Here is a 26,302-nt window from a genome sequence, read left to right on the forward strand (position 1 = left end):
CGTAGCAAAAATTGCAGTAAAGCAGTTAAAAAGCCCTAATTTTCAATTCTATTAGCATAATTAGTAAATTCAAATGCGTCAATAGTTTATTTCGGAGAGCAAATCGTGATAATCGCCGCAAAGTACATACTAGCTGCGTTTGACCGACTGCGTGTATGTATGTACATGTACCGATGGAGCTGTAAAAAACCAGTTAGTTCGGTGAAAGAAATTCAATAACGTCGTGTAGTAAAAAGAACAAATTGTTTTGTGTGTGTGTAAGCGCTGGAAAAAAATCCAACCTGGTACAACCGCTTTCCTTGCTCATTAGCGACGGCAGCGACATTGCACTTGCTTTACTCTGGAACTCTGAGTTGCAAGCTCAACCCTCATACGAGCGGCTGCAGCAGCCGCCGCCGCAATTATTGACAAATTGATATATGGACACATACATTCAACGTATATCATAAATGCATGGAGACAAGTGCAGCGTGAGTAGCCAACAGCGCCATCATCACCATTGACAGGTGCGTGCGATTTTCTACTTTCGTTATTGACGGTTTTTATTTTGCGCACAATTCGCTGTCTGTTCATGGTGCGTGGTGGTCTTTGTCTTGCTTTATTTATTATCTATGCACAGCCTCTTCATTCATTCATCTGGCTAAGATATTTCGCACCAACTAATAAAGTGAAAGGTGGCACGACTTCTCTTGTCTGTGTGTTATAAGCAGTGTGTGCTGGACCCATCCTCCACACAACACATGTAGTATATATGTATGTATATATATTAATTTATTAATATGTTTTGCACATTTTCTATTACTAAATACTTAACACAAGCTTTGACATTGTAAAAATGAGTTTATCAAAAGTATGAAAAGCGAAATCATTGATGAGCCATCGCACAGACGGTCGAATGTTGGCTGTAAGAGCAAGAGAGCTGAAGAGAAGGCCAGCAGCGAGTGCCTGGCAACAGTTACTTCGATAAACCATTGAAACGTTTGCATCTTAATGGGGCGGGGGCGTTATTGTTGAATCGATTTTCTGCAGCTGTACAGGTGTCGCTCAATTGCAAGCATGGGAGTAATTAACGAGTTATTAAAAAAAAAAACCATATTAGCAAGTGTTTTTTTTTTCCTCTGGCACCACACCCCACCGCTTATGTCATGCATAGTAAACACAAACACACCAATGCTTTACACATACATATGTACATGCTAGCATACATAATTTAACTAAACCATGGCCATGGTCGGGTCGCCAGTTGCTCAGTAGCGGAAATGATTTCATACGCCTCAGTTTTATAACTACCCCTAGGAATCGAGCGGTTCAACTGCGGTCGATATATTCAATTTCTCTACGCTAACAGTTTCTATGACAAGTTTTAACCATTCCCTGCCCCAAGTGCAAGTGTGTTCGCTCCCTCCAAAATATGCATTTTTACATGCTGTTTTGAGGTTAGTTTTGACAGCCTTCTTAGCCGGCGAAACTACTCACTGGGTGGGTTTTCTACTGCGTCGACGCCAGTTCAGTTGGTTTTTGTTGCTGTTGCAAATTTTAGGGTGCGGAGCACGTTTTTCGCCATTTCAACAAAATGTTTGCTTGCCTCTTTTCCAAACGAAAATTGATTTTTCAACCAACATCATTAACTTGTTTTGACTGCTTTGGCTATGCACAGGCTTTCAAGAAAAAGAAAAGTCCAACCTCCTAATTTGTGCTACCAAATTACAAAATAGTCGGCAATTATAACGGTCAAGTCCAACATGAAAACACAAAATTAGCATAATAAAAAGTAACAATTTACACCATAAGTCTTCACAAACCTCAGCATTTCATTTTCGAAGTCAGCCAACACGCACAAAAGTTGTTATTACACACATTTATGAATACACATATACTATATACATACATACGTATATTTTTTTCTGTCTATACATATACTTGTATATTTGTTGATTTTCAACGTTTACGATACGCACGTACATATGTATGTAAGTACAACATACTATACATATGTACATATGGGGAAGACGTGCTTTAATTAATGCACCTTTGTTGCTCAGACAGAGCCGTAACCGGCCGGTCAGTAACTTGGCCAGATCTCTAACTGTATCCAAAAGCATAAAGTGTGTTAATGCTGCCAAACACGTGCGCATACATTTCTCGGTCTTTATTTGTTATTATTATCATCATTTGTTTTCCTTTTTTTTTGTATTTTCATTTCCCCAAAACAAATTCTCTGCTACACATTGAGGGCGTTGTGGGGCTCGCTGCTCATGCACAAAGGCGAAGAAAGACACGGGAATGGCCAAAGAAATTACAAGCTTGAAATCAGCGAGAATACATACATATATGTATACTTGTACATACATGTGTGTACATATGTATGCACATATTTTTGTATGTAGGAATGAAATTCAGACAATATAGAGCAACAATTTGTAGGCAAATTAAATTGTTAACAAACCGTGAAGTTGGTTAGTTGGTCGTTTGCTCTGTATGGGTATTTCGCATTATCTGAGGAACTTGAGGCATGCGTGTTTTTTTAATATCTTTGCGTTTTCCGACTGCTTTGCTAACGATATGTCGAACAAGCATTCCGTGGATGCATTGCTTGATCGATTTCCGCAACAGAAACTAAAAATAACATTTTTATTATTGACTTGTTATTTCCCCAAATAGTTTTTATACATTCTGTATCTTAGGTACTATCGGCAGAATAAATCAAATATTTGTAAATATTTGTATTTCCATAAGCTCCAACCAATTCATTCGATAATTTTCCCAAAGCTTAAGCTTAGGCACTCGATAAGACCAAAATCTAAGTAGTAATATCTTTATTATTGCAGCTGAAAAAAATAATATAAAAAAATATAAATATAAAAAGCGCTTTTGGCCTGGAAAAAAATTATGGCCCAGATCCGTTATACTATGAAAAAATCTCACTTTTTCTACAGCAAATGAATGCCGCCGTGCAGACCTCTACTTTTTATATTCGATATAAAGAAGGTTTAATGTAAATGTGTGCATAACATGCTACAAATTGATTCTGCCCTGATAGAAGGCCTGGTAAACTATTTCTCTTCGTTTGCTGTTGCTCCGCATGTGTAGATACATTCGACTTGCCGCTGTTTGATTTGCCTTCATTGTTATTGTTCTTGTTGGCTACGCCTGCCTGTCTGCTCAGCCAACATCGGGCAGATCTGGTCAGGAGAAAAAAGCGGAAGTGAGGCCATTTATGTAAATTGCGTGCGTGACATTTCAATACATCGCGCATATTATGGAGTCAGAAAATAAAAGAAGCAACGCAGAAAATGCAGTTGTTACAAATGCTGGTTAACTAATCTCGCCAAATCATCGTCGTAATGGAGCATAGTCTAACAGTTTTAATGCAGATCGTTCTTATAATGGTATACACTTATGTACATATACATATATGTATTTACTTGGGTTTCGTATGAAATAACATCGTATAGTATGAACATATATCGTGCTTCTCAATTTAACATTAAGCATGGTGTTCCGATTTGGATTGGCTCGACAGAGTGTAATGGCTAGGTGTACATATTCATAAACTTCGTCCAAAACAAATATTTCAACTATTGTTTATGTTGCCTTTATTCGTTTGTTTTATTTGGTTACCGAGTCCGCAAAGCTCAGCGAGGTGAAACGGTTAAATGTTTTGAAAACTGGCCCTGCAAACATCGTTACATATGTATGTACATATATACAGCTGCGGTAAAAATAATAGTAGTGCTTTCAATGCATTTTAAAAACCATATAAAACGAGTTGATTAGTTATCTCGGCTGCGCCGAACCTATGTTATACCCTTCACTGTGTCTTGCAACAAAATCTTTATGCTGTCATGGGCATGAGCCGCGAGCTATGTACTTGTATGTAATCGTATATCTTATTGTGTCCGTACTATGTAATTTTTCTTTAGAAATCATTTTTAAGCAATTTGTTCATCCAAGGTTGCCAATCCTGACCCAAAAGTAATGCAAAACTATCGAATATAACATTTCCAATTTTTAAATTAAGCAGATACAATTCATAATCAAAAGTTTGGAATCCTAGGTTGGTTGATGTTCATAAAATGCCTTCTCACATGCCTTCCCCACTTTTCTTTTGTACCGTGCACGTTTTGAAATTTTCCTCCTAAAAATTATAATTTGAATACGTATTATCGCTAGCAAACGGAATTCAGAAGTTCAAAAGACAATATACAACAAAAATCATTTATTTGAACTAAAAAATACTTATTTTCTTCATAAGCAGTAAACTCAAATATAACTTATTGGATATGCATTTTTCGTATTACTAGCCTACAAATTTTCCCTTAAGTTCCAATTTGTAATGAGAAAAGTGGCGCTAAAGATTAATAAATCTCTTTGTCAATGTGCGAGATCGCCCGCAAGATACGATATTTATTTATATAATATTGCATTGCGCAAATTGCTGCTGCGTACCAGCTTAATTTCAATTTTGGGTTTATTTTCCGATCTGCCAAAATTAGCAAAAGAAAGCTTTAACAGTAGAAATACTTAAATACTTAAAACTTAAATATTTTGAAGGGAGGCACTCCTATTATATTGATCGCAACTGTATATACATTTCCATACGTGTATGTGCATATGTATGTATGTATGTGTGTTCATCATTATTTCCATTTGTCTGCGCATTATGCTAAGCATAGCCAAGTGTATACAGGCACCCTCCATTGGCTCCAAATACAGGGTGTTTCACCTGGTGTTTGCTTTCTAAGACATAATAATAATTGATACAAATTGCAATACTACGCTTTTTATATGTACAAACCAATAACGAACTCGGCCGTTGCACCCAACAATTGATAATAAAATTGCAAACAAATAAATAAACAAAACAAAATGAACACATTTTACGTGATTGCTGAACTGTATTTCTTAAGTCTCGTTTTTTGGCGAAAAGGCAGAAAAACAAAAAATTACAAATCCAAAACATATTGTCAGCAGAATTTATGAATGTTTTAAAATTAGTGCCGACAAACGTCATCAATATTAAGCTTGATGCAAACGTGAAATCTATACATGTACATGCAGAAATAAGAATAATAATAAGCACGATTTTTTGGTAACCCATAAAACAGCGCAACATTAGCAAGTCAGACAAACACTCACGCATACGTATTGTATATATGTATGTATGCATTTATATTCTGCTCGTATATTAGGCATATGTATGTACTATACAACTAGTCCACGTCATCAACGCTTTCGTTATACATACTTGTACTAAAAAATGTCGTAGATACATTTATTAAATTTTCACTTCACGGCTACTTCGTCTCAATTTTCTGCTTGTCTTGGCGCCTTTTGCAAATTGTTGTCTTGAATTTAATCTGAGTTTCACCGTTACTACAAAGATCATACGGTGCTTCGTGCTTTTGTTTTGTGGTGAGGGGAAGATCCCCTTCAGAAAAACTGTTGACGTAAAAAATTGACCTAGTCAACGAAATATAATAATCATGACGATGCCAGAATCAGACGATCGTACGACCACACAGCTGCCCTCTTACGTATACTTCTGGTACTCTTTTTCCTCACCTAATCTGCAGCTTTTCATCGCAGAGCTTTTGCTCTTTTATTTATGTAAAGAGAACGCCGCTCTGCGTTCTCTTAAATTCTTGCACTAGTGCTCTTCTCATTCACTATATGTATTAATAAATGCTAGCAATTTAGTAAAGCCGTAAGATTTGAAGGTCTTAGGCATGGCCTAATTAATGCTCAGGCCACAAATCTGACAACCTCTGCACTTTCCAGATACAGATAAATAACAATTAAAGTTTAATGCAATACGTAGTTATACGATCAAAACAATAACAAGAACCATACCAGTGGCAGTGTAGCTTTTGTAAACATCAACTTTTCCAAGATATTCAACCTACTTGCCGATACTGCACTTTGAGGTAAACACTCTAGAATTACTCAGCCTTAAAGAACGACACTTACAAAATGTAAACAAATTAGCTCCATTGTTCGCCAACACTTGTAAGCTAATAAGCGTGCGCAAATAAAAGAAACGCAATTCAAGCAAATAACAAACAAACAAAAGAACTCTCGTATACTTGCATTTTGAAATGCGTCATGCGAACTGCATTTTTATACCCTGTACCCAAAGGGTACAAGGGTATATTAGTTTTGTGCGAGTGCACATGGAACACACAGAAGGAGGCTTGGTAGACCCCACAAAGTATATATATTCTTGATCAGCATGACAAGCCGAGTCGATATAGCCATGTCCGTCTGTCCGTCTGACCGTCTGTCTGTCCGTCTGTCTGTCTGTATGAACGCAAGGATCTCCGAAAGTATAAGAGCTAGAATAACCAAACTTGGTATACAGATTCTCCTGAGACCGAGAAAGGACAAGTTTGTTCATTTTTTCTGATCCAACCCCCCACTCCCCCCCTATTACCAATTTTCTATAACTCCCATAATTCTTGGAATTTTAAACTTAAATTTGGTAGTCACATTAGGTTAGTAATTATATATCCGTATACCAAGTTTCATTATGATAGAATGATCAAAAAGAAAGTTATAGCCATATAACCAGGCCCAATGCACACATACATACATATGTACAAGTACACAAACACGCATAAGGCACGATTCTGATGTAAATGTAAATGTATGTATGCATGCATGGAATATTTTATAATTAATTAGTTAATATTTAGTTAATTAATTAAATTAATTTAGTTAATTCATTAAATTAAATTAATTAATTAATTAAATTACTTTTTTGTGGGGTGGTACAGGGTATTTAAGAGTTGAGCCTGCTCGACTTTAGCATTCCTTTCTTGTTTGTTGTTGTTCAACTATAAGATACGAATTATTTAAATGAAAACACAGCAGAAACAACAGCTGCAGTAACAATAATAGCCTATTGATAATAAACTCTACTTGTACATAGCTAACGTTTTATTAAACAACCTTGATTTTGTTATTCTGGCCACTGCCCTATTGTTATTATTTGTTGGTTTCTTGAATGAAAAACAAAATACTAAAAGTTTAAATTGTATTTAGACGGATATGTATGTATACACTCAAGCGGGTATATGCGTATAAGTGTGTGACAGATAGCACTACAGTAGCGTAAACAACGATAACTAATCCCACACGCGTCGCGTACATACTACTTACATAAATAGTTTATTTACCACATACTATACATATGCACATATGTATGTTCTTTGAATATTGTGCCAACGCTTACCATGTTGATGAACGGAAAAACAAAATAAATAGTTATAGGTGAACTAAAAGAACGAATGTACTAAAGGACCAATTGAACTATTACTGAACTATATTGCCAAAGTCAAATAGATATCCCAAATCTACACGCAAGTAGTTAAATGACCAATTTTAATGTGATAATGGAAAATGATATGGAAAGTGTTTTTATACTTCATTTTTTTTTCAACCCTGATTTAATGCACTTTTGCAAATGAGTCTAAATAATGCTTAACATGTTTAGCCAATTTCAACATAATATTGTACATAAGTATATTTATTGTGAAGCCTTTTTGTGATTAAGATGTATTTGGCAAAATTAATTTCTAAAACAAAACGTGAAATTTTTAATCAAGCTGCATTTCTGGGTATTACAGAACGCTTTAAAGACATCAAACAAACCAAATCATTTAGTAAATGTTAAGTTTCTAATTGTACTTGAAAATAGATAAAAATACATATGTATTTCAAATTAAAAACAGAGTATGCACCATTCGTTAAGCCAACCAAATGCAAGTTATTCTAGATACGTTAATTAGTTTACATAAAACTCGCCAGGCCCATGTTGTTATTGTCGGTGTTTTGAAAAACATTTTACAATTCTCATGTGTGGCTGCGGTTGTTTTTCTGCTGCTTTTATACACGATACCTCTGAGCTTTTTATAACTATATATATGTACATTTTTATGTACATACATACATATATACAAATATTTCATCATAGACATATGTATGCTAAATGCCGGCGCCAGAACCATTGCCGACTGGCGACGGGCCCTCATCTTACGGCCAATCAGAGACGACTTCACGCAAATAACAAAAACAATAAGAACAACACACTGTCCCATGGCAGTGAAATCTTAGCTCTCTGTAGACAGCTGCACTTATCTTTGTATACTACGAAAATATTGCTATTGCATTCATTTGTATTCGATTAATTAAGTTTTGTTTTTGTCTAGTCAAATAAATAAATTTACACGAGTGGGCAGATGCAAAGTGTTAGGGAATGGCGCGTCATTAACGTACCACTTGATAAGTTATTCCGCACGTTATAGGTTCTAAGAGATCAGCACGACTGAATGGTTAGTTTTGATTTTGTGAGGCACTATTTAAAATTCAAATTTTCTTCAGATGTCTCCCTTAGCAAGAAAGTTATCTTACTAAGTGTGATTTTTCCATCGATCGGTCCTATGGCAGCAATATGAAATAAAACAACAACTATATTTCATATGGATTGTAAAAACTGCTCCTGGCTGGTATGATTCAGAAATCCCCGGTGCTCATACGGACGACCGTAGCTATAATATAGGGTGTGTCTACTATACCTTTGACCTCTGCAAACTGGAATTTGATTGGCAACGACCAATCGCCAACAACACATTTAAAAAGTTTATAGATGATAGATCTATCTCCACATACTATATATGTATACTATACTATCTTTAATTGATCGTACAATTTTTTATATCTGCCAAATGTTCATTTACTTCTTACGCAAAATAAAAGGGCTACGGGCCTTAAATTACAAGTGCAATTAACAAATGGCAAGCCATATAATTTATGACTGTGCAGCATTATTTGAATTGTTTTTATTTGTATCGCTAAAGTTGCTTGCCATCTTGGCTCTGTCGATTTGAATTGTTGAACTCTATTGACATTGAGAGCGCTCCGAAGCTTTTCCTAATCTTTTCAGTGATCGGCTGTTGTTTTGCACTTGGCGAGGTCGGAGACCTGCCCCCCTATGAAGCTCGTGCTGTTTACTTCCGTGAGGGCACAAATTAATGCCGGTCTGTATCTATGTGTATAGTATGAGCATGTTTATATGTTGCTATATACGAGTATGTGTGGTTCATAAATTGCGTTGTTTTTATGTGTGTTGTGTGGTCTATCAGCAAATATTTTTCACTTTTGCCAACAGCTTTCAAGTTTTTGTACGCGCTCATTTTTAAACTATTTCGACCTTGATATGTGCTATTCTACATAGTGCTCGGTTATCTACTAGGAACGTGCCAAAATCGGGCTTGTGTACATAAAGACAGATACGTGAGCACATATAAACGTATATATCTGTGCGTATGTATATGTCTGTACGAATGGATCTGGTTACGTTCGCACAGCATTTAGTGTCTTATGTATGTAAATTATGGTGTGACGATTGTTGGAATTGAAACAATTAATAAAAAGGGGCTCGTCGATGTGGTTTATTAAAGCTTGGGGTCTTTGAGAAGAAGAAACAATATTATTGTAAAAGGCTCGTTTAGTAAAATCTTGTCTCAACTCTATCTACCCAATATCTTAACTTTATATTTTGTTAGCTAAGAACAAGAGCAAAATGCTAAAAAAGCGTGTCAGTTACCTATGTAATCAGCATGAAAATTCGAATAGATATGGACAGGTTCGAACGAGAACTTCTGAACCATAACAGCCAAGAATACGAAACTTGATTTATAAACTTGTCTTATAAATACGCAGTGCAAGTCAAAACAACTTATAAAGTATGTGTAGCCTTAATATTATATAGCTGCCTTATAAATAATAAATAACAACTAGAAAACGTATGTTTATAAAAGTTTTTAACTTACGCACAGGTCACAATTCTAGATATAACTTTACAAGTTATTTAAGCGCTTACAATTCTTAAAGAATGTGACATTGAATGACCAAAATTTGATAACGACATTTTAGGAGTAATTGAAGGAAAAGTTATAGTTAGGAGGTGCTTAGTGGGGTATTCTGACACTCCTTAACGTTTTACGTTCATACAGACGGACGACTATGTCCCGTCTCTCAGATTGATATATTTTTTCAACCGGGTACCTTTTTAGAAGGGTGCCTCACGATTGAGGAACACGCACATAAGCGGAAAAAGAACATTTACGATAAGATTTTGTTGGATCTATTTTTTAGGTGGGTAATAATCGGAAGAATGTTCCACGAAGTTGATGATGAGTCACTTTTAATGCAATTTTGTCACTGCCAGTAGGGCTTGCAGATTCTTTATATTATTGACTTTAATTATAAAATATTGTTTAAAAAAAATGTTGTTATTGAATCGATCTAATGCGCTCAAAACGGTTGGGCTTATGCACTATTTACATGTAAAGAAGAAAATATATTTACCTAAATCTAATAATTATCTATTCAATTAGCTCGCTACCTTGTTGTGGTGATGAGAGAATTTGTTTGCAAAGAAATAAACAAAGAGGGCTTGTCACTTAAATTCTTAAAAATGTTTGGTTTCTAATGTTTTCGATATTGTCTTTAAAATTGGGTTTTGTGTATCAAAATTTAAAGTATCTCATAGACGTGCACTGCAATACGATATAAAGTGTTTCCTTACTTCTTATGGTGTTGGGATTCCTAGAGCAAGAAGCAAACCTCTGTTACAATTAAGAAACGTACGTAGAATCTGAAAAAATATATGTATGTACTAACGAACCCAAGTCTATAAAGCCTATTCTGTCCAAATTAAGAGACTGTCAAAGCCGGTGCTGCTGGGTAGTTTCGTGCGCTCGTGCTCTTCAGACAATTAGCGCAATTGCATTGCGATACACACACACACGAGTATACACACACATGTACATACATATGTATACTTGACGGTTCAGCTTTCATATCATTAACTACTGGGGCTCCAGCGCATTTCACAATGGCTCCGAATGCTCAGTTCACTTTTACTACTTAGGGCAGACGTACGTAGACAGAAGTCGGATCCGCCATGTGGAGATCTCCGCGTCCAGACTGCGTGCAAGGCGCCCGATAAACGCTTGGCATTCGGCTCGAAGTCATATCTTGGCTTTCTTATCTCCATTCGACTGCCACACTTCTTATCGAACCGCTTGTCAAATACTGAAATCTTATCGCGCAGTCGCTCTATATAGTATACTATTTGTACGCCTGAACTTCCTACAGACTGTGATAAAAGTTTTTCAGCGCTTTTTTCACGCAGTTGACAGTCCGCGGCGTTCGATGAATTTGTATTTAGACTGGTAACTACAACAATTATATAAACGGTGTGTGGCATAGCCAAAATAATATTAATGACTAACAATTGGACGGTCAATACAGAAGCACATATACAAATAACAAAAATTAAACAAATAATGAAAAACGCGTTGGTGTTGGATATTCATTGAAATCGTACCTAACCTCACATAATTATCGCTCCTCGGAAACTCGAAAGTACGAGTAATTAGCGTGCAATATAAATTTACAGCCAGAGGCTTTAATCAGTGAAGAAAGTAGTCAATTGTTGAATACTACTGATAACTCCTAAGATATATCTAAACATAAACATACAAGTACATAAATAAATATGTAAGTAAAGGGCAGCTTCGGTTTCTCATAAAGAACTGCGAAGTGTAAGGCGAAGAGATGTACTTTGTGTACAAAGAGCTTGTAAATTGTTGGAATTTTCGCAGCAAGATTAGATAACTTGTATCGTTAAAGCGGCTGACTAATTTATATGACTCGCCATTAATTGTATATAAAAACTGTTCAAAGGAACTAATAACTTAACTAACAACAACAACACTCACACACATACACAGACACACATACGATTTACTACCAATGGGCAATCCTCAAACGGGGCCTGCACAAAACGCTTTAAATCAAAGAATCTAAAAAGAAGAATATATCAACCATCCTCAAAATTTCTTTCACGCACAGATAAGAGAGCGCACACGCCCATATGCCTAGCTTGTGAACAGCGCCTCGAACCGACCAAGCAAGTCTAGCCTTCTCATCCCAGCCAACTGACAACACCTTGCCGCACTCTTCTTGCCAACTTACAATGCCGCTCTTTGCACGAAAATCCACCAAGCACCAGAATGCGGCTGCCGATGGTGCTGCGGCGAATCATCACGACAACAACAACGATAGCAAGGGCAAGGCCGCGGTGCCACCATTGATGCACACCAACAACAACAACAATAGCAATAACAGCAGCAACAACAGCGCCAACAATGACAACAACAATGATGCAAACAAGCCACAATTGATCTTTCACTGCCAACTAGCCCATGGCAGCCCCACAGGTCTGATAACTGGGTTCGCCAGCGTGCGCGAACTGTATAAGAAAATTGCGGAATGCTTTGATATGTCGCCAGACGATATACTCTTCTGCACACTGAACTCGCACAAGGTGGACATGACGCGTCTGTTGGGCGGTCAGATTGGTCTGGACGACTTTATATTCGCGCATCGCAAGGGCCGGCCGAAGGAGATTGAGATAATAAAGGCAGAAGATGCGTTGGGCCTGACCATAACCGACAATGGGGCCGGATACGCCTTTATTAAGCGAATCAAAGAGGGCTCCATTATCGATCGCATCGAGCATATATGCGTTGGTGATCACATTGAGAAGCTCAACGATCAAAATATGGTGGGCAAACGGCATTACGAGGTGGCTCGCATGCTCAAGGAGATACCGACTGGTAAAACGTTCACATTGCGCTTAATCGAACCGGTCAGGAGTGGCTTCCAGGGCATTGGACCTCGCAGTCAATCGCGCGCCTCCACTGGTGGCGGTCGCAACTATGGCAGTGGCAAGGAGACGCTGCGCTTTAAGGCTAACGGTAATGCCCAGATCGAACCCAAGTTCGATGAGGCGACCGTAGCCGGTATTGATGCCATTAACAATCTGCTCGAGTCTTTTATGGGCATTAACGATTCGGAGCTTGCGTCTCAGATCTGGGACCTGGGCGAGAACAAATCAAACTCAATGGACTTTGCTGAAGCTATAGACAGCTCTGATCTGGAATCTTTCGGCTTCACCGACGACTTTATCATTGAGCTGTGGGGGGCTATAACAGATGCCCGTCGCAAGAAGGTGGCAGACAAATGAGACAAATGATAGATAAGCTGTTAATTCTCCCATTTCTGGGGCATTGCTGTGTCATCACGAATATAGCGACAGACCTATTTTCTCCTAGGGAGTTACGTGTAAACCGGGGCATTTTCTTGTGTGCATTTTTTGTTAGAGCCTAAAAACTATGTTACGCGAAATGCGAAACTGTTGCTGAGATATGAAATAAACGCTGAACTAAATGAGAAACAATTCATTTCATAAGCTAAATGCTATCATTATCATTTAAACATTTTAAACAATTCAATTAAGACTTATTTGCCAATTATCTTTATTGATTTTTGAAAAGAACATTAATTTGTATGTTTGTATTTATTTTATATATACATATACTATATATTCATATTATTTAGAAAAGCACACTTGATGACAACAAATTCGTTGTAAATGCTGCAAAAATTAAAGTGCAAATCAATTGTACAATACTTTAAATGTACATATGCAGAAACTAGTGTATGTTTTGTTTAACTATGCCTTAAATTCACTTATAAATAAATGTAAATTATTTCAAATTAAAATTGAATTTTGTGTTTTTTTAATTTATTATTGTTTTGTCTTTCTTAAGACAGTAGGTAAGCTTTTCGTTTTAAACGCCACTACAAGTGTATCGCAGATTATTTTATAGTTTTAGTTCTTATTTATTATTTATTATTTAAGTGTTTTTAGGAAATGCAAGTAATTCATTAAAAGCAAGATTTTAGTTTTCTGTTTTTCATTTCATTTATAATTACGATTTCGAGTATATACTTTCTGTTTTCTTTCAATAACAAATTTTTGAATCAATGTGGACAGATTGACAGATTGTGAGGTGGCACAACCCACAATGACTCGACTTGGTTTGTAGAGTCTCCTAATCCCTTGAGTCTCTCTCATCTCTCTTCAGTGCTATGGAATTTCGGCATCTACACAAACCAACTTTTATTACCATTCCAAAATTCCAAATTGACATCCTGAGAAAAGGTAATATCGAAACAATTTCTACCTTTTGCTTGTATAACTGACGATGATTGTTTTTGAGCTTCATTTAAATACTCGTATAGTTTATTATTCATATTCCAAGAAAGACCCTTTTTGCTTTACTAAATGGGTATTCACAACTGAATCTTTTTATAATAGAATAAAATAATTAACTGCTTAAAAAAACAGTTGAAAGGTGGGAAATATCGATTTTACGTTTAATTTGATAAAAACTTCTTATATGGGTTCTGAGCCTATTAAAAGGAATACTTAGTACTGAATACTGATACTAATGGTACAAGCAACTAACTATATTCAATAATAAACAATTTATGTTTGTAGGTATTACAGAGGAACATACATATGTACAGTAAATACGCAATGCCAAAATATTATAAAAGTATATCCTAACGTTCTACGAAAACCAATATGTTTCGATTTATATTCAAATATTTATTAGAGGTTACCAGTTTCGATCGTCAAGCAAGTTTAAGGAGCACAATTTTTTAATAAACAATTGATTCATACATTTCAGATTTCTGTGGGCGTGTTGGCAAATACACATTCAAATGGTTTCTTTTTAATTTTAGCTCTCGAAAACAATTTGTCGACAGCCCCAAAAAATATTCCATAGCAGTGTGCGAGCAAATGTCATACATACATATGTATAGTGTGTACATATGTATGTAGATACTCGTCTGTTTCTGCTGTGTTTATAAGATTGAGGGCAGAATTGTGACAACAAATTTGAAAATTTGTTTTTTGGCAAATGCTTTGGCTTACTTGTATGTATATTCATGGCCATGAGCACGTGCTGTTTGTGAATTCAGCACAAATTTTGTTTATAGCTTATGTAAGATTCGTCTGCAAAATGAGACATTTCCGTTAGAACATCATATTAAGAGCGGAAAATAAATACATACTATATTTTTCGTCAAATCGTTTGCTCGCGACTGTTCTCTAGACATTTGTAAACAACAACAACAACAGTTGCCATTATGTGACGTATGTATGTATATGTATACACATATGTATGTATGCATGTACGTCCCTTCGTTTACTTTGCTATTCAAGACAATGATGCATTTTATGGGTTTCTATAAACAAGTGGCAAGTACATAGCGCGTCGTCGTAATGATTATTCCCGCAATGCCCAAGCTATTTGATACAATATATGTTTGTAAAAACATGGTACATACACACTACAAGTAAATACGTACTTGCATTCATATATGTATGTACAAACAAGCGTAATAAAAAGCTAAACAAGCATTTTTGAACATACATACATACATATGTCGACATTTACGTACATACTTTGCCCTTGCATGTATGTATGTATGTTAAAACAGCTGCTACGAGCAAACTAGCAGCTGATAAGCACAGTTAACAAAATGCTCTCTCAGAACAAGTTCATTAAAGAGTGATGAGCCTGTATAACAAGCCCATTGAATGCGATGCTTATGTATCTTTATATATTTATACATAAGTATTTACACATGTACATACCTAGTTCATATATAAATGTTTGTATTCGTTATGGTAAATGGCACTAGGGGAGTCTAGTAAATTACATGTCTTTCCGGTTTATCAAGTTTTTCGTTTTTCTGAGACGCTTGTTACTTGTGCTTTTCACTCTTAAGTCTAACGCGCAGCTTTTGTGCTCTCTACAACGGCTAACAACGCTCTGCCACACCATTCGTATGCTTAATTTGATTAGCTTTTGCTCTGCACTCTTTATGTATAACTAACAAAGCCGCCGGCGCTCAGCGTTCAGTTGTGCACAAGCACTTGCCGAAGTAGCAAGTAGCGGAAAAGAAACAAAAACAAAAGATTGCAGTCAGCAAAGATACAAATTGTGAAATAAACAGCATTGTTGCAAGCTAAAGACACAATACAATATTGAATTCATGCAAAGAGTGTAACTGTGCATAGTGAAGAAATAGAGTGAACGCTGAAAAGTACACTAGTTTTTCATATAAAAGTGACAAAAACTGGAACCTATCCCAGGAAAAAAATTAGGTAGCCATAAATTTTTTGAAAGATGTATATATATTAGAAACAAATTCAAGAACGTTAACAAAAGTGCCCTCTGCAGAATGCAAAACAATATTTTTATGTTTTGCTATTTTATTTTGTTTTTAGCAGCCACAAAACTGTTTGGCTGACGCTCACCTTCAGTTCATTTCAGTAGACTTTGCGCCTCGCCACTAGCGGCGTGTGTTTGTTTCGGCTTTGCTTCTTTCCTTTTCGTTCATACATACATATGCACAAGTATATATCGCAGTTGGACTTTGAAACCGCAACCGTCGCCGTCGTCGCAACCGCATTTTAACCATGACTAAACAAATTCTAATTGGGCATAAACATTTGTTGTGTTTGTGAAGAAAAAAAACAGTGGAAAAGTAATAGCAGATAACATATGTACAATTGTACATAACTATATGAATCGAATGCAGTTGAGGTCTCGTTATGAGCGCTGTCGCCCGATTTTGTTTGTTTTGAATAAATTTTGTTTGTTTCAATAAAATTGTTAGCCTGGCAACAGTGCGAATCGTCTAGCAATTTTTCAAATGTTTATAACTGACGATGTCTGTACATGTTGCTCTCTCTCTCTCTCTATGTGTGTGCTTAAACTTTGTTGTTTCTCTTGTCAAAAACCTTTTTCTGGCGGTTTGCCCAAATATTGAATCATTGCCTCGAGATTCGGAATCTGAGAACTTTCTTTGTTTGCCGCTCTTTTAACGACCCCATCAGCAGCGCCTGTCTTCGATAACATGGCTGCCTCTTTTTAAAAACATATGTATGTATGTATGTTTATGATGCCATCAATGCCCCTTTGTTTGTGAAGTTTGAATGCAACGGCAGCAGGAAGCAACAACAACAACAACAAAATGAGAAATACAGTACAAGTTTGTTTCATAAGCTTTGGCTAGTTTGTTTTGCTTGTGCGTTCATTACTTTTGTGCGCTGTCTTTTGCTTTGCGTTTCGCAGGTGAAAGTAACGCGCAACTCAAGTTACTGGCCACGCGTGATAGATGGCGTGATATCTGTGCCAATGCGTTTCAATTACAAGCCACAAAAAACACTATGCAACAACAAAAATAATATAAATAAATAATTAGCACTTTAAGTCCCGCCAATAGATTTAATGCCAATCAATTAATTAATTATGTATTATGGCAACTAGAGCGCAATTAAAAACGTCGGGCAGGCCAAGGCACAGACAATCGTATAAAATAATGTAAACTTAAATAATTGTACAGAATTTGCGAGCTCTAAATATTTGTTTTTGCTTGCAAGGAAGTCTGTCGACATATCGATGTATGTACATACATATGTGTATGTACATATGTATGTATGTAGGTCATGTTTTCAACAATTCCTGTAAATGAACTTTGCTTTGCTATTGAATAATGCGTCTTTGCGGGTGTTGTACATTGAACTTTACGCAAGGCTGCCATTTTGTTATAGATATACAATACATACATACATATGTACATGTATTCAACATTTTTAATACTTTCAATACACTTTATTATTGTTTTATGAATCGTGCGGCGCGTATTTGCTGAGCGTATCGCGTGATGTTGTCGAATTCATGAGTAATAAGCAGTAGTTAGTACGACGGCTTCTATTTGCGATAACACAAACACACATACATACATATGTACATATATTACTGTATAAACATACAAATATATCTATCGTACGATATACATAACTGTTTTATCACCGAGTCGAACAAACACCGAACCCCACCACCAATAAAAGAAAACTACGCAACTAGTATTACATACATTAGTAATTGTATGAGAACTATCTTCTTTTTTTTTTTGTTTAATTACACATACTTGAAAATATTCAATTTAAATACAAATCTACTTCCTCTCGAAATCGGCGTTTTAGGAGGGATCCCATTGAAAAACCCACACTCTTTGAGAGTGCTGCGAATGTTGGCTTGCCTTGAACTTGCTGTAAAAATATGTAAACAAAACAAAGCGCCTTACAAGTGTGTGCCAAATGCTTATTGTACATATACACACATACATACATCGTATGCGTATGCAAAGTGCATAGCGCCAGCGTTGTTTGTATTCAATACCAATACACATTGCGCATACGCACTGTGGTGCAAGTGCATAAAAACAAAACATGCTGGCGTCTCAAGCAGTGACTGTTACACATACTTATAAACACTTATTTACACGAATAAATAAATTTTATGGTTTCCACGTGCAATTGCTGCGCCTGCTTAACAATGTAACAGACAATGTGCCTTTCAACCCTCTGCACAAACAGAAAAGTGTATTCTAAAAACAGCGGACTTAATGAAGAACCTCTCCCCCTCTTTCAATTCAAAAAAAAAAAAAAATAATACCTCCAAAAACAAGCTTATTCATTTTTAGAGACATCAGAAGTAGAGCTCTAGAATCTTATAATTGGCAGTTTTTTCGTTACATATAGTATGTCCTTTTCGTTTATGGTAAAATGCCTATTATTTTTAATATTATAAAGATGACGAGTTATCTATTTTTAAGTGTCTCGTATAATGCATGTGAACTGGCTCGTTCTGCTCGCAAATATCGAAAATTATTTCAAAGTCAAATTTGGCTTTTCGGTTGCAACTTGGCAACAGCTAGCAATTTTCTTTTGTTACCCCTCTGCCCTCATAATTTATTTGATAAACTTTTTTGCCTTTTACAGTTGCATCCAAAGGTGATATCATCAAAGAAAGCGACTATTGTGATCATAAATACTAGACGCGAGTGCGCGTAGCTGCGATAAAATGGCTTTAATATAACTGTGCATTGGGTTAACAGAATCTTACACACAGCTAACACAACACACATTCGCAATTATTGAGAATTAAATAAGTTTGCAAGAAACAGCAAAGAAGAACAGGACGCGCATTTAATTAGAAGCAAATAAATTATATTTGGAACATCAGCAGGATGAACTCGTTTGTGCGTATGTTCAGTAATTTCCGGGACTTTTACAATGACATCAATGCCGCGACATTGACTGGAGCCATCGATGTCATCGTCGTGGAGCAGAAGGATGGAGAGTTCCAGTGCTCACCCTTCCACGTGCGATTTGGGAAATTGGGGGTGTTGCGCAGTCGGGAGAAAGTGGTAAGTCCTCAGTAAGAACAAACATGTATAGGTTGTTAGCATTATTTAAAACTTGTGTGTAAGTGCCAGGATTAATCAAACTTATTCGAACTCCTTACAAATAGGTGGACATTGAAATAAATGGCGCCCCTGTGGACATTCAAATGAAACTAGGCGACTCGGGCGAAGCTTTTTTTGTTGAGGAATGTCCCGAAGATGATGAGGAACTGGCTGAGAATCTGGCCACATCACCTATACCAAAGAGCTTTCTTTCCACCGATAAGGCCAACGATACAATGGAAGACTTAAGCGGCGTGACTATTGACAAGTAAGAAACTACACATTTTCATAAGAAGCAGCCTTTGTAGTTTGCCATCATATCATCATTATTATAGAAACGCTAGTGAAGAATTGCAAATTCCCTTGCCATTGCCGCGGCGCAATTCGATTGACTTCTCCAAAGAAGAGCCCAAAGTTGCTACTATTGAGGGCTGTGTACTGGAAAATCAAGTCTCTGACTACACACAACGCAGGTGGGTAAATAGCAATCTCAAAGCTCAGCTAGCACTGCTTTCTTAATGTGTTTGCTTTCAAAGCTAATACTAATTTCACGATCATATCCAAAAAAAAAAAATTGCAGGCACACAGACAACACCATGGAGCGTCGAAATCTTAGCCAAACCCTAAAGGAGTTCACGACTCAGAAGATACGTCAGGAATGGGCTGAGCACGAAGAGTTATTTCAGTTTGATGCAACTGAGAAGGAGAAGGATCTCATGACAGTACTGAAGGAATTGGAAGTGAAGCAGAAGGAGGTAAAGCAGAAGGAGGTAAAGCAGAAGGAGGAAAAAGAGAAGGAGGCAAGCCGAAAGGTTGTGGAAGCCGAAGAGTCACCCGCTCCCACATTAGATAAAAATTCAAGGAAGCGGGCATTCAAGGTGGATAAAAAACTAAAAAATGCTTCGTTAGCTGTTGTAGCGCCTACAGCTGAGCCAGAACCGATATGTACATTGGCACCTTCCGATCCACAGGAGTTAGATGAAAGCACAATCAACAACAATAATGCTAACATTAAGGATGATCCCAAAAACAAGACCAAGAAGCGACGCAAGAAGTCACAAATGAAGAAAAAGAACTCACAACGCAAAACCTCCTCGAGCAGCTCCGTGTGCAGCACCCAGGGAGGGGATAATGCGAGCAATGCTGATGCGATTTCGCTTAGCTCTAATGTGGTGGCCAATATTGATGAGGCCGAAGTGCCCTCCGTCTCGATCTCCAATAAGACAGCTTCATCCTCAACCGATGAGTACACGCCTAAATCCACGGACCTGCTGTCGGCACCTCTTGTGACGGCTAATGGTGACGACGAAAGTCCTCTAGGCGATGATCACACATTGCCACACACTCCCAGGGCCCAGCGCTCGGAGCCCACGATCCTTGATCTGGACATACATTTCTTCAGTGACACCGAAATTACGGCGCCATCTGGTAGCGGCGCCTCTGGTACTATTCGCGGCGCTGGACGCCCCTCAACACCAATACAAAGTGACAGCGAGCTGGAAACAACGATGCGGAACAAACGTCATGATGCCGATGCCGACGAAAATGCCGCCTCCTGGAAATGGGGTGAGCTGCCGACGCCTGAGCAGGCCAAGAATTCAGGCAGTGCCAAAGCACAAAACAGTGAGCATCAATCCATGCTAAGCAATATGTTCAGCTTCATGAAAAGGACTAATCGACTGCGCACAGAACTTAATGAGGCGGGAGGCATATATCTATCCGATTTGGATGCCGGCAGTATTGATCCCGAATTAGTTGCCCTTTATTTCCCCAGTTCCAAGCCCAAAGAATCCACACCAGCAACAACACAGAGCGGAGACGAGGATCACGAGAGTGGCAATGGCACCAGCTTGCCGCACTCACCTAGCTCGCTGGAGGAGGCCCAAAAGAGCTTGGACTCGGACTATGAGGAAAGCAAGCACCAGCAGGATAACAAGTAAGCAAGAAAGTCCTTTGACCGTAGGATAGTTTTACACACAGTCTTGCAGTTTATAGAAGCTACTCGAATACATTGAAATATAAATAGAAATTGCTGAATTATTTGCCTACAGGACCTATTCAATTAAATTATGGACAGATACTTTATTCCATATCGAGCTGAACACCTTTATCCAACAACCTAATAAAAAATCAATAAACAATTAAGACCTTAAGTAATTAAATTTAACAGTTTATCTATTTTATAAGACAGACATAAGTAGTTTATTAAATATTTATTTATTTATAATTGCGACAGATATTTGGACTTTGTGGCCATGTCTATGTGCGGCATGCAGGAGAATGGTTCTCCCCCATCGGATGCAGATTTCGATAGACAGCTGGTCAACTATCCGGACGTAAGTATTCAATAGTTAATATCACAAAGTTGAAGCATGCGTAAGGCTTTCACGGCTTGCCGAAGCACTCCCAAAAAACAGACCCTTGCCTCGCACCAAGCGCTGCATCAAACGTAATTTTCATTGTAAACAGAACTGTTATTCATTCATTGCCCCCACATCTAGGTGTGCAAAAACCCTAGTCTGTTCTCATCGCCAAACTTAGTTGTACGTCTAAATGGCAAATACTACACTTGGATGGCTGCATGTCCCATTGTTATGACAATGATAACATTCCAGAAGCCACTAACCCATGTAAGTTGCATGGTTAAATATGCTTTGTTATTTAATCTCTGAACAAACAATAATCGTATCATATTTGAATTGCATCTTCTATTCTCAGGACGCGATTGAGCAGCTTATGTCGCAGACCGGTGAAGGTACGAAAGGCGTAGATGCCGAGAAACCCACGGCAGTCGAAGGCACTGCGCATACGGAAAACGTCGGCCAGACAAAACGCTCTTGGTGGAGCTGGAGACGATCGCAAGACGCGCAGCCTAATCATGCCAATATACCGGTGACTAAAGATGAAAAAGGTAAGCAGTAAACGCTTCTTTACAAAAAAGCATAACACTCACCTATAAACTATCCAGATGGTGATCAAGCCGCTGTTGCCACACAGACCTCGCGTCCAAACTCGCCCGATATTAGCGATATAACTCTGAGCAAGAGCGAATCGGTGGTGAATGCAGAGAACACATCGGCCTTGGTCGACAATCTTGAAGAGCTGACCATGGGCTCCAGCAAGAGCGACGAACCGAAGGAGCGCTACAAGAAATCTCTGCGCCTAAGCTCGGCTGCCATTGTAAGTAGATCAATGCGATGCTCCACTGGTCACTTCCATTACCCTCTCCATTCCGCACATCTTTCGAACACAGAAAAAACTCAACCTCAAGGAGGGCATGAACGAAATCGAGTTCAGCGTGACTACTGCCTACCAGGGCACCACACGCTGCAAGTGCTATCTCTTCCGTTGGAAACACAACGACAAGGTGGTGATATCAGATATCGATGGAACGATCACCAAATCCGATGTTTTGGGCCACATTTTGCCGATGGTCGGCAAAGACTGGGCGCAACTAGGCGTCGCCCAGCTGTTCTCGAAAATCGAACAGAATGGATACAAGTTATTGTATTTGTCGGCTCGTGCCATTGGACAATCGCGCGTGACACGCGAGTATTTGCGCTCCATACGTCAGGGCAACGTTATGCTACCCGATGGTCCGCTGTTGCTGAATCCCACATCATTGATATCGGCATTCCACCGCGAGGTAATTGAGAAGAAACCAGAGCAATTCAAGATCGCCTGCCTGTCAGATATACGTGATCTGTTTCCCGATAAGGAGCCCTTCTATGCCGGCTACGGCAATCGTATAAACGTGAGTCCGCCCACCAAAACCCACTGTTTCGGATAATGTTTATTCAATTGTTTGTTAACCTCATGATTTCAGGACGTGTGGGCCTATCGCGCTGTCGGCATCCCCATAATGCGTATCTTTACGATCAACACCAAGGGTGAACTGAAGCACGAGTTGACTCAAACATTCCAGTCTTCGTAAGTAGAAGCATTTTTTCAAACCATCTATCTATCGCAAGAATTCGTAAATTATGGTATAGGTGTTCCGTAACCCCTTCTCTCCCAGCTCATGCACATTATATAACGAAAATTGGCCTAAATCGTATTAACTTCATTATGTAACGCTTAGTGTGTATGTGTTTGTGTGTGTGTGTATGTGAGTGCCTAGGTCCTTACTATGTACATATATATACATGTGTAGTTTGGTGCCAGTGCCAAAAACAATTAAAAAATAAATAAAAAAGTAAAAATATCATGGACTACTACTAGCAATTGCACTCAAATCAACCAATCAATCAGTCAACTGTGTAATCAAGCATTCTGCTTGTCACATTTATAGTGGCTACATCAATCAGTCGCTCGAAGTCGACGAATACTTTCCACTCTTGGTGCACCACGACGAATACGAATATCGCACGGACGTATTTGACGATGAGGAGGAGGAGGACGAGCTCCAATTTAGCGACGACTCTGATATAGACATAAGCGCAAGCGATGCCGACGATGGCATCGACACTGATGGCGATACTCATTCACCGGATTTGGGCCTTATATTAGGCTCGCGACACCTCTTGGACAAAAATGAAGTAATGTTCCGTCTACCCCGCTATAACTTAGACGTTTAGTCTAATATTAATTATAAACATGTATTGGCTAATTTGTAAGACTCGAGTGCTGGAAAAATTTGAGGCAGAAATATGATATGTGATAGATGCGTTGTGCCAAGTTAGGTTCTTAAAATTAATTTATGCTGTTGTGTCCTCGATGCGGGTTCCAAAACAATCCGTTTTTATGTTCTAGCCTTAAGTTGTTAAAAACAAAAAGAAATGAAACCAAACCAACGACATTATGAAAATATATTCGGGCGTTACGCTGAGTACCTTTGAGTCTAAGACCTTTAGACTAGATCGTAAGTGTATTAGCACTAAGGCGTACATATACATATACTACATACATACATATTTTACATACATAATAAATTGAGCAACATTTTGTGGTTATAACCTGTTTTATTTTGGCAAAATGACGTTATATATATGTAAATGGTGCATGAGCTAGGCTATACTCAATCGGTTGCGAAGTCTGACAATAGGCGTATTCACCTCCATTATATATATACATATGTATATATATGTTGCATACAATCCGGCGCTGTAAAAAAATCAAATGTATCGACATTTCCTCCTAAATTACATCTAGTTGGGCAAAACATTGGGAAACATTGGCTTAAAAAAAAAAACAAATGCCCTAAAAAATATGGGTATATTTTCTTATGCGACTAATAAAGCAAAGTGCCCACCCATGTAACTAGATCGCTCCGTTTTCGAAAAATCACACTCGATGCAATTCTCTCTTGAAACATTGCCCTGTGCCTCAGTTGAGATACATATGAACACATTTGTATCCAATAAGTAGTAAATGATCGGCCATTTGTTTTTGTATTGTCGCTGCAGAAATTCACGATGCCCTTCTTCTTACAGTTACTGCAGCATGACCTACATTGTGGATCAACTATTTCCACCCGTCAAACACGATGAGACCGCTGTGGAGTTCTCCAATTTCAACTACTGGCGCGATCCCATACCGGAGCTGGACATTCCGTTGGATACGGCGGTGGTGCCAGCTAACTATAAGGCGGACGCAGCCACACTACGGCCCATTCCAGAGAAGTAAAGTTCCGCGACAGGACCGGAAGCAGTTTCAAACTATAACGTAGTTACACATATATACTATTAATTATATACACATAACTATATATTGAGCATAGAGCTTCTCGTTTGAATTTACACACATAAAGAGGGCAAACCTATTGTAGCAGTCCGGACTTCTTTGAATCTGTTTGCAAAACTTGAAATTACACACACATACATACTATACATAAATGAATGTGCTTACCAAAAAAATTAAATATATATAGTAAAACGCTGCTAATGAATTATATTTTAAGTTAAACAAAAAGAGTGATTTTATATTTTTTGCTTGAAGCGAACATCTTTATGTTATTCAATCATTTAGTTATGATTTTTAGTCAAGATCAGGCGGTTTTAACTCTATTCTGAATTAAGTTAAAGCTTGTTCAAACGGAATTGTAGTATATGCTAGTTCCTAAATCAATTATAATTAAAAATATTGGAAGGGCAGAAATAAAATCAGTTAGCTGTATTTCATTTGTGATTTATCTTATACTTACTTTCCTTATAATTATTATTTCTTTGTGATCGTTTTTACTGAGTTCTTAGTCTAGGATAGTTTTCTATGTTTTGGGCTTACGCTGTCTTATGCTATGCATTACTATTACTCTCTATAATATAAACATACATATGTATATGCCTACCAATTTAGCAAAACAAGTGTCTAATCCAACACCATGCATTTTCAATAAAACCACAAAAAAGCAAAAACCAAGAAATAAACGTGTACACCACAGCCACATTTCCAATTATTGTTGCATTTGATATTGTAAGCTCGAATGCGATGAGTTTTAGTGCTAATGTCAATGGAGATGGAACACACTCCTTCCCAGACCTACCGAATAAACAAATGACATTCTAGAATATTCGCTTCAAGTTGCAGTGGAAAATTTTCCAAACGCATCTGCCCTGCCATCGTATGTTTATATGTACATACCGTAGGTACATAGATGGTGATTACTATTAAGTATACATATGTACATACATACTCATACATAGATGTATGTATATGTATGTGTGTACGTTCTGTGATATGGATGGGTCAAAACAAACAACAACAGTTATATTATTCAGCACACACATACTACAGATGCAATTATGATTTGTTGTGCGCCACATAAGGCCCCGTTTACCGGCAAAATACATGAAATAATGTGGGTGCAGAATTGAGCGCGCTGCGATTCTCGGTGCGGCGTACGAACATGTACTCGTACCTATATGTACATATCTCTACATACAAATGTACATATGCATTTATCTGTATGTATGTATGTACTGGTCGCGTAATTTTGCCAATTCAATTAATGCTCTTTAGAGCACGATAGACAACAGCACAATCAAACATATTGGCTCACAAAAGCACAAAACATGGGCTATACGAGTATAAAGACTTTCGAGCAGACCGACAG

The 26,302-nt window shown here is 37.7% G+C and overlaps 2 protein-coding genes across 9 annotated transcripts; both read left to right on the top strand.

Moving 5' to 3' along the window:
* On the top strand, nucleotides 1-25,161 carry LOC115634560 (phosphatidate phosphatase LPIN3). Of its 6 annotated transcripts, none has more exons than XM_030532377.1 (12): nucleotides 1-470; nucleotides 18,785-19,212; nucleotides 19,317-19,519; nucleotides 19,587-19,724; nucleotides 19,832-21,187; nucleotides 21,488-21,587; nucleotides 21,753-21,881; nucleotides 21,970-22,162; nucleotides 22,220-22,431; nucleotides 22,505-23,005; nucleotides 23,078-23,181; nucleotides 23,543-24,206. In XM_030532377.1, exons 2-12 carry the CDS (start codon nucleotides 19,033-19,035, stop codon nucleotides 23,826-23,828), a joined length of 3,402 nt encoding a protein of 1,133 aa, XP_030388237.1. In that variant the 5' UTR covers nucleotides 1-470; nucleotides 18,785-19,032; the 3' UTR covers nucleotides 23,829-24,206. The 6 variants fall into 6 exon arrangements, with proteins under 6 accessions (XP_030388237.1, XP_030388238.1, XP_030388242.1 ...); XM_030532378.1 differs by having other exon boundaries at nucleotides 443-506; XM_030532380.1 differs by lacking the exons at nucleotides 1-470; nucleotides 23,543-24,206 and adding exons at nucleotides 15,879-16,099; nucleotides 24,684-25,161.
* LOC115634561 (PDZ domain-containing protein GIPC3) lies at nucleotides 374-13,324 on the top strand. Of its 3 annotated transcripts, none has more exons than XM_030532384.1 (2): nucleotides 374-506; nucleotides 11,923-13,324. In XM_030532384.1, the coding sequence occupies exon 2, from the start codon at nucleotides 12,047-12,049 to the stop codon at nucleotides 13,097-13,099; it is 1,053 nt and encodes a 350-aa protein (XP_030388244.1). In that variant the 5' UTR covers nucleotides 374-506; nucleotides 11,923-12,046; the 3' UTR covers nucleotides 13,100-13,324. The 3 variants fall into 3 exon arrangements, with proteins under 3 accessions (XP_030388244.1, XP_030388243.1, XP_030388245.1); XM_030532383.1 differs by lacking the exon at nucleotides 374-506 and adding an exon at nucleotides 10,513-10,649; XM_030532385.1 differs by lacking the exon at nucleotides 374-506 and adding an exon at nucleotides 10,960-11,240.
* Nucleotides 25,162-26,302: the final 1,141 nt, after the last annotated feature.

The sequence above is a fragment of the Scaptodrosophila lebanonensis genome, unplaced genomic scaffold (genome assembly GCF_003285725.1).
Source record: "Scaptodrosophila lebanonensis strain 11010-0011.00,11010-0021.00 unplaced genomic scaffold, SlebRS2 tig00000001-arrow-pilon, whole genome shotgun sequence".
Classification (NCBI taxonomy): Eukaryota; Metazoa; Arthropoda; class Insecta; order Diptera; family Drosophilidae; genus Scaptodrosophila; species Scaptodrosophila lebanonensis.

Bases quoted from the DNA above. Each gene is read 5' to 3' on its own strand.
- LOC115634561 (XM_030532384.1), top strand. From the start codon at position 12,047: ATGCCGCTCTTTGCACGAAAATCCACCAAGCACCAGAATGCGGCTGCC.
- LOC115634560 (XM_030532377.1), top strand. From the start codon at position 19,033: ATGAACTCGTTTGTGCGTATGTTCAGTAATTTCCGGGACTTTTACAAT. The intron at 19,725-19,831 runs GTGGGTAAATAG...AAAAAATTGCAG, and splicing joins TCTGACTACACACAACGCAG to GCACACAGACAACACCATGG. The intron at 21,882-21,969 runs GTAAGTTGCATG...TTCTATTCTCAG, and splicing joins TCCAGAAGCCACTAACCCAT to GACGCGATTGAGCAGCTTAT.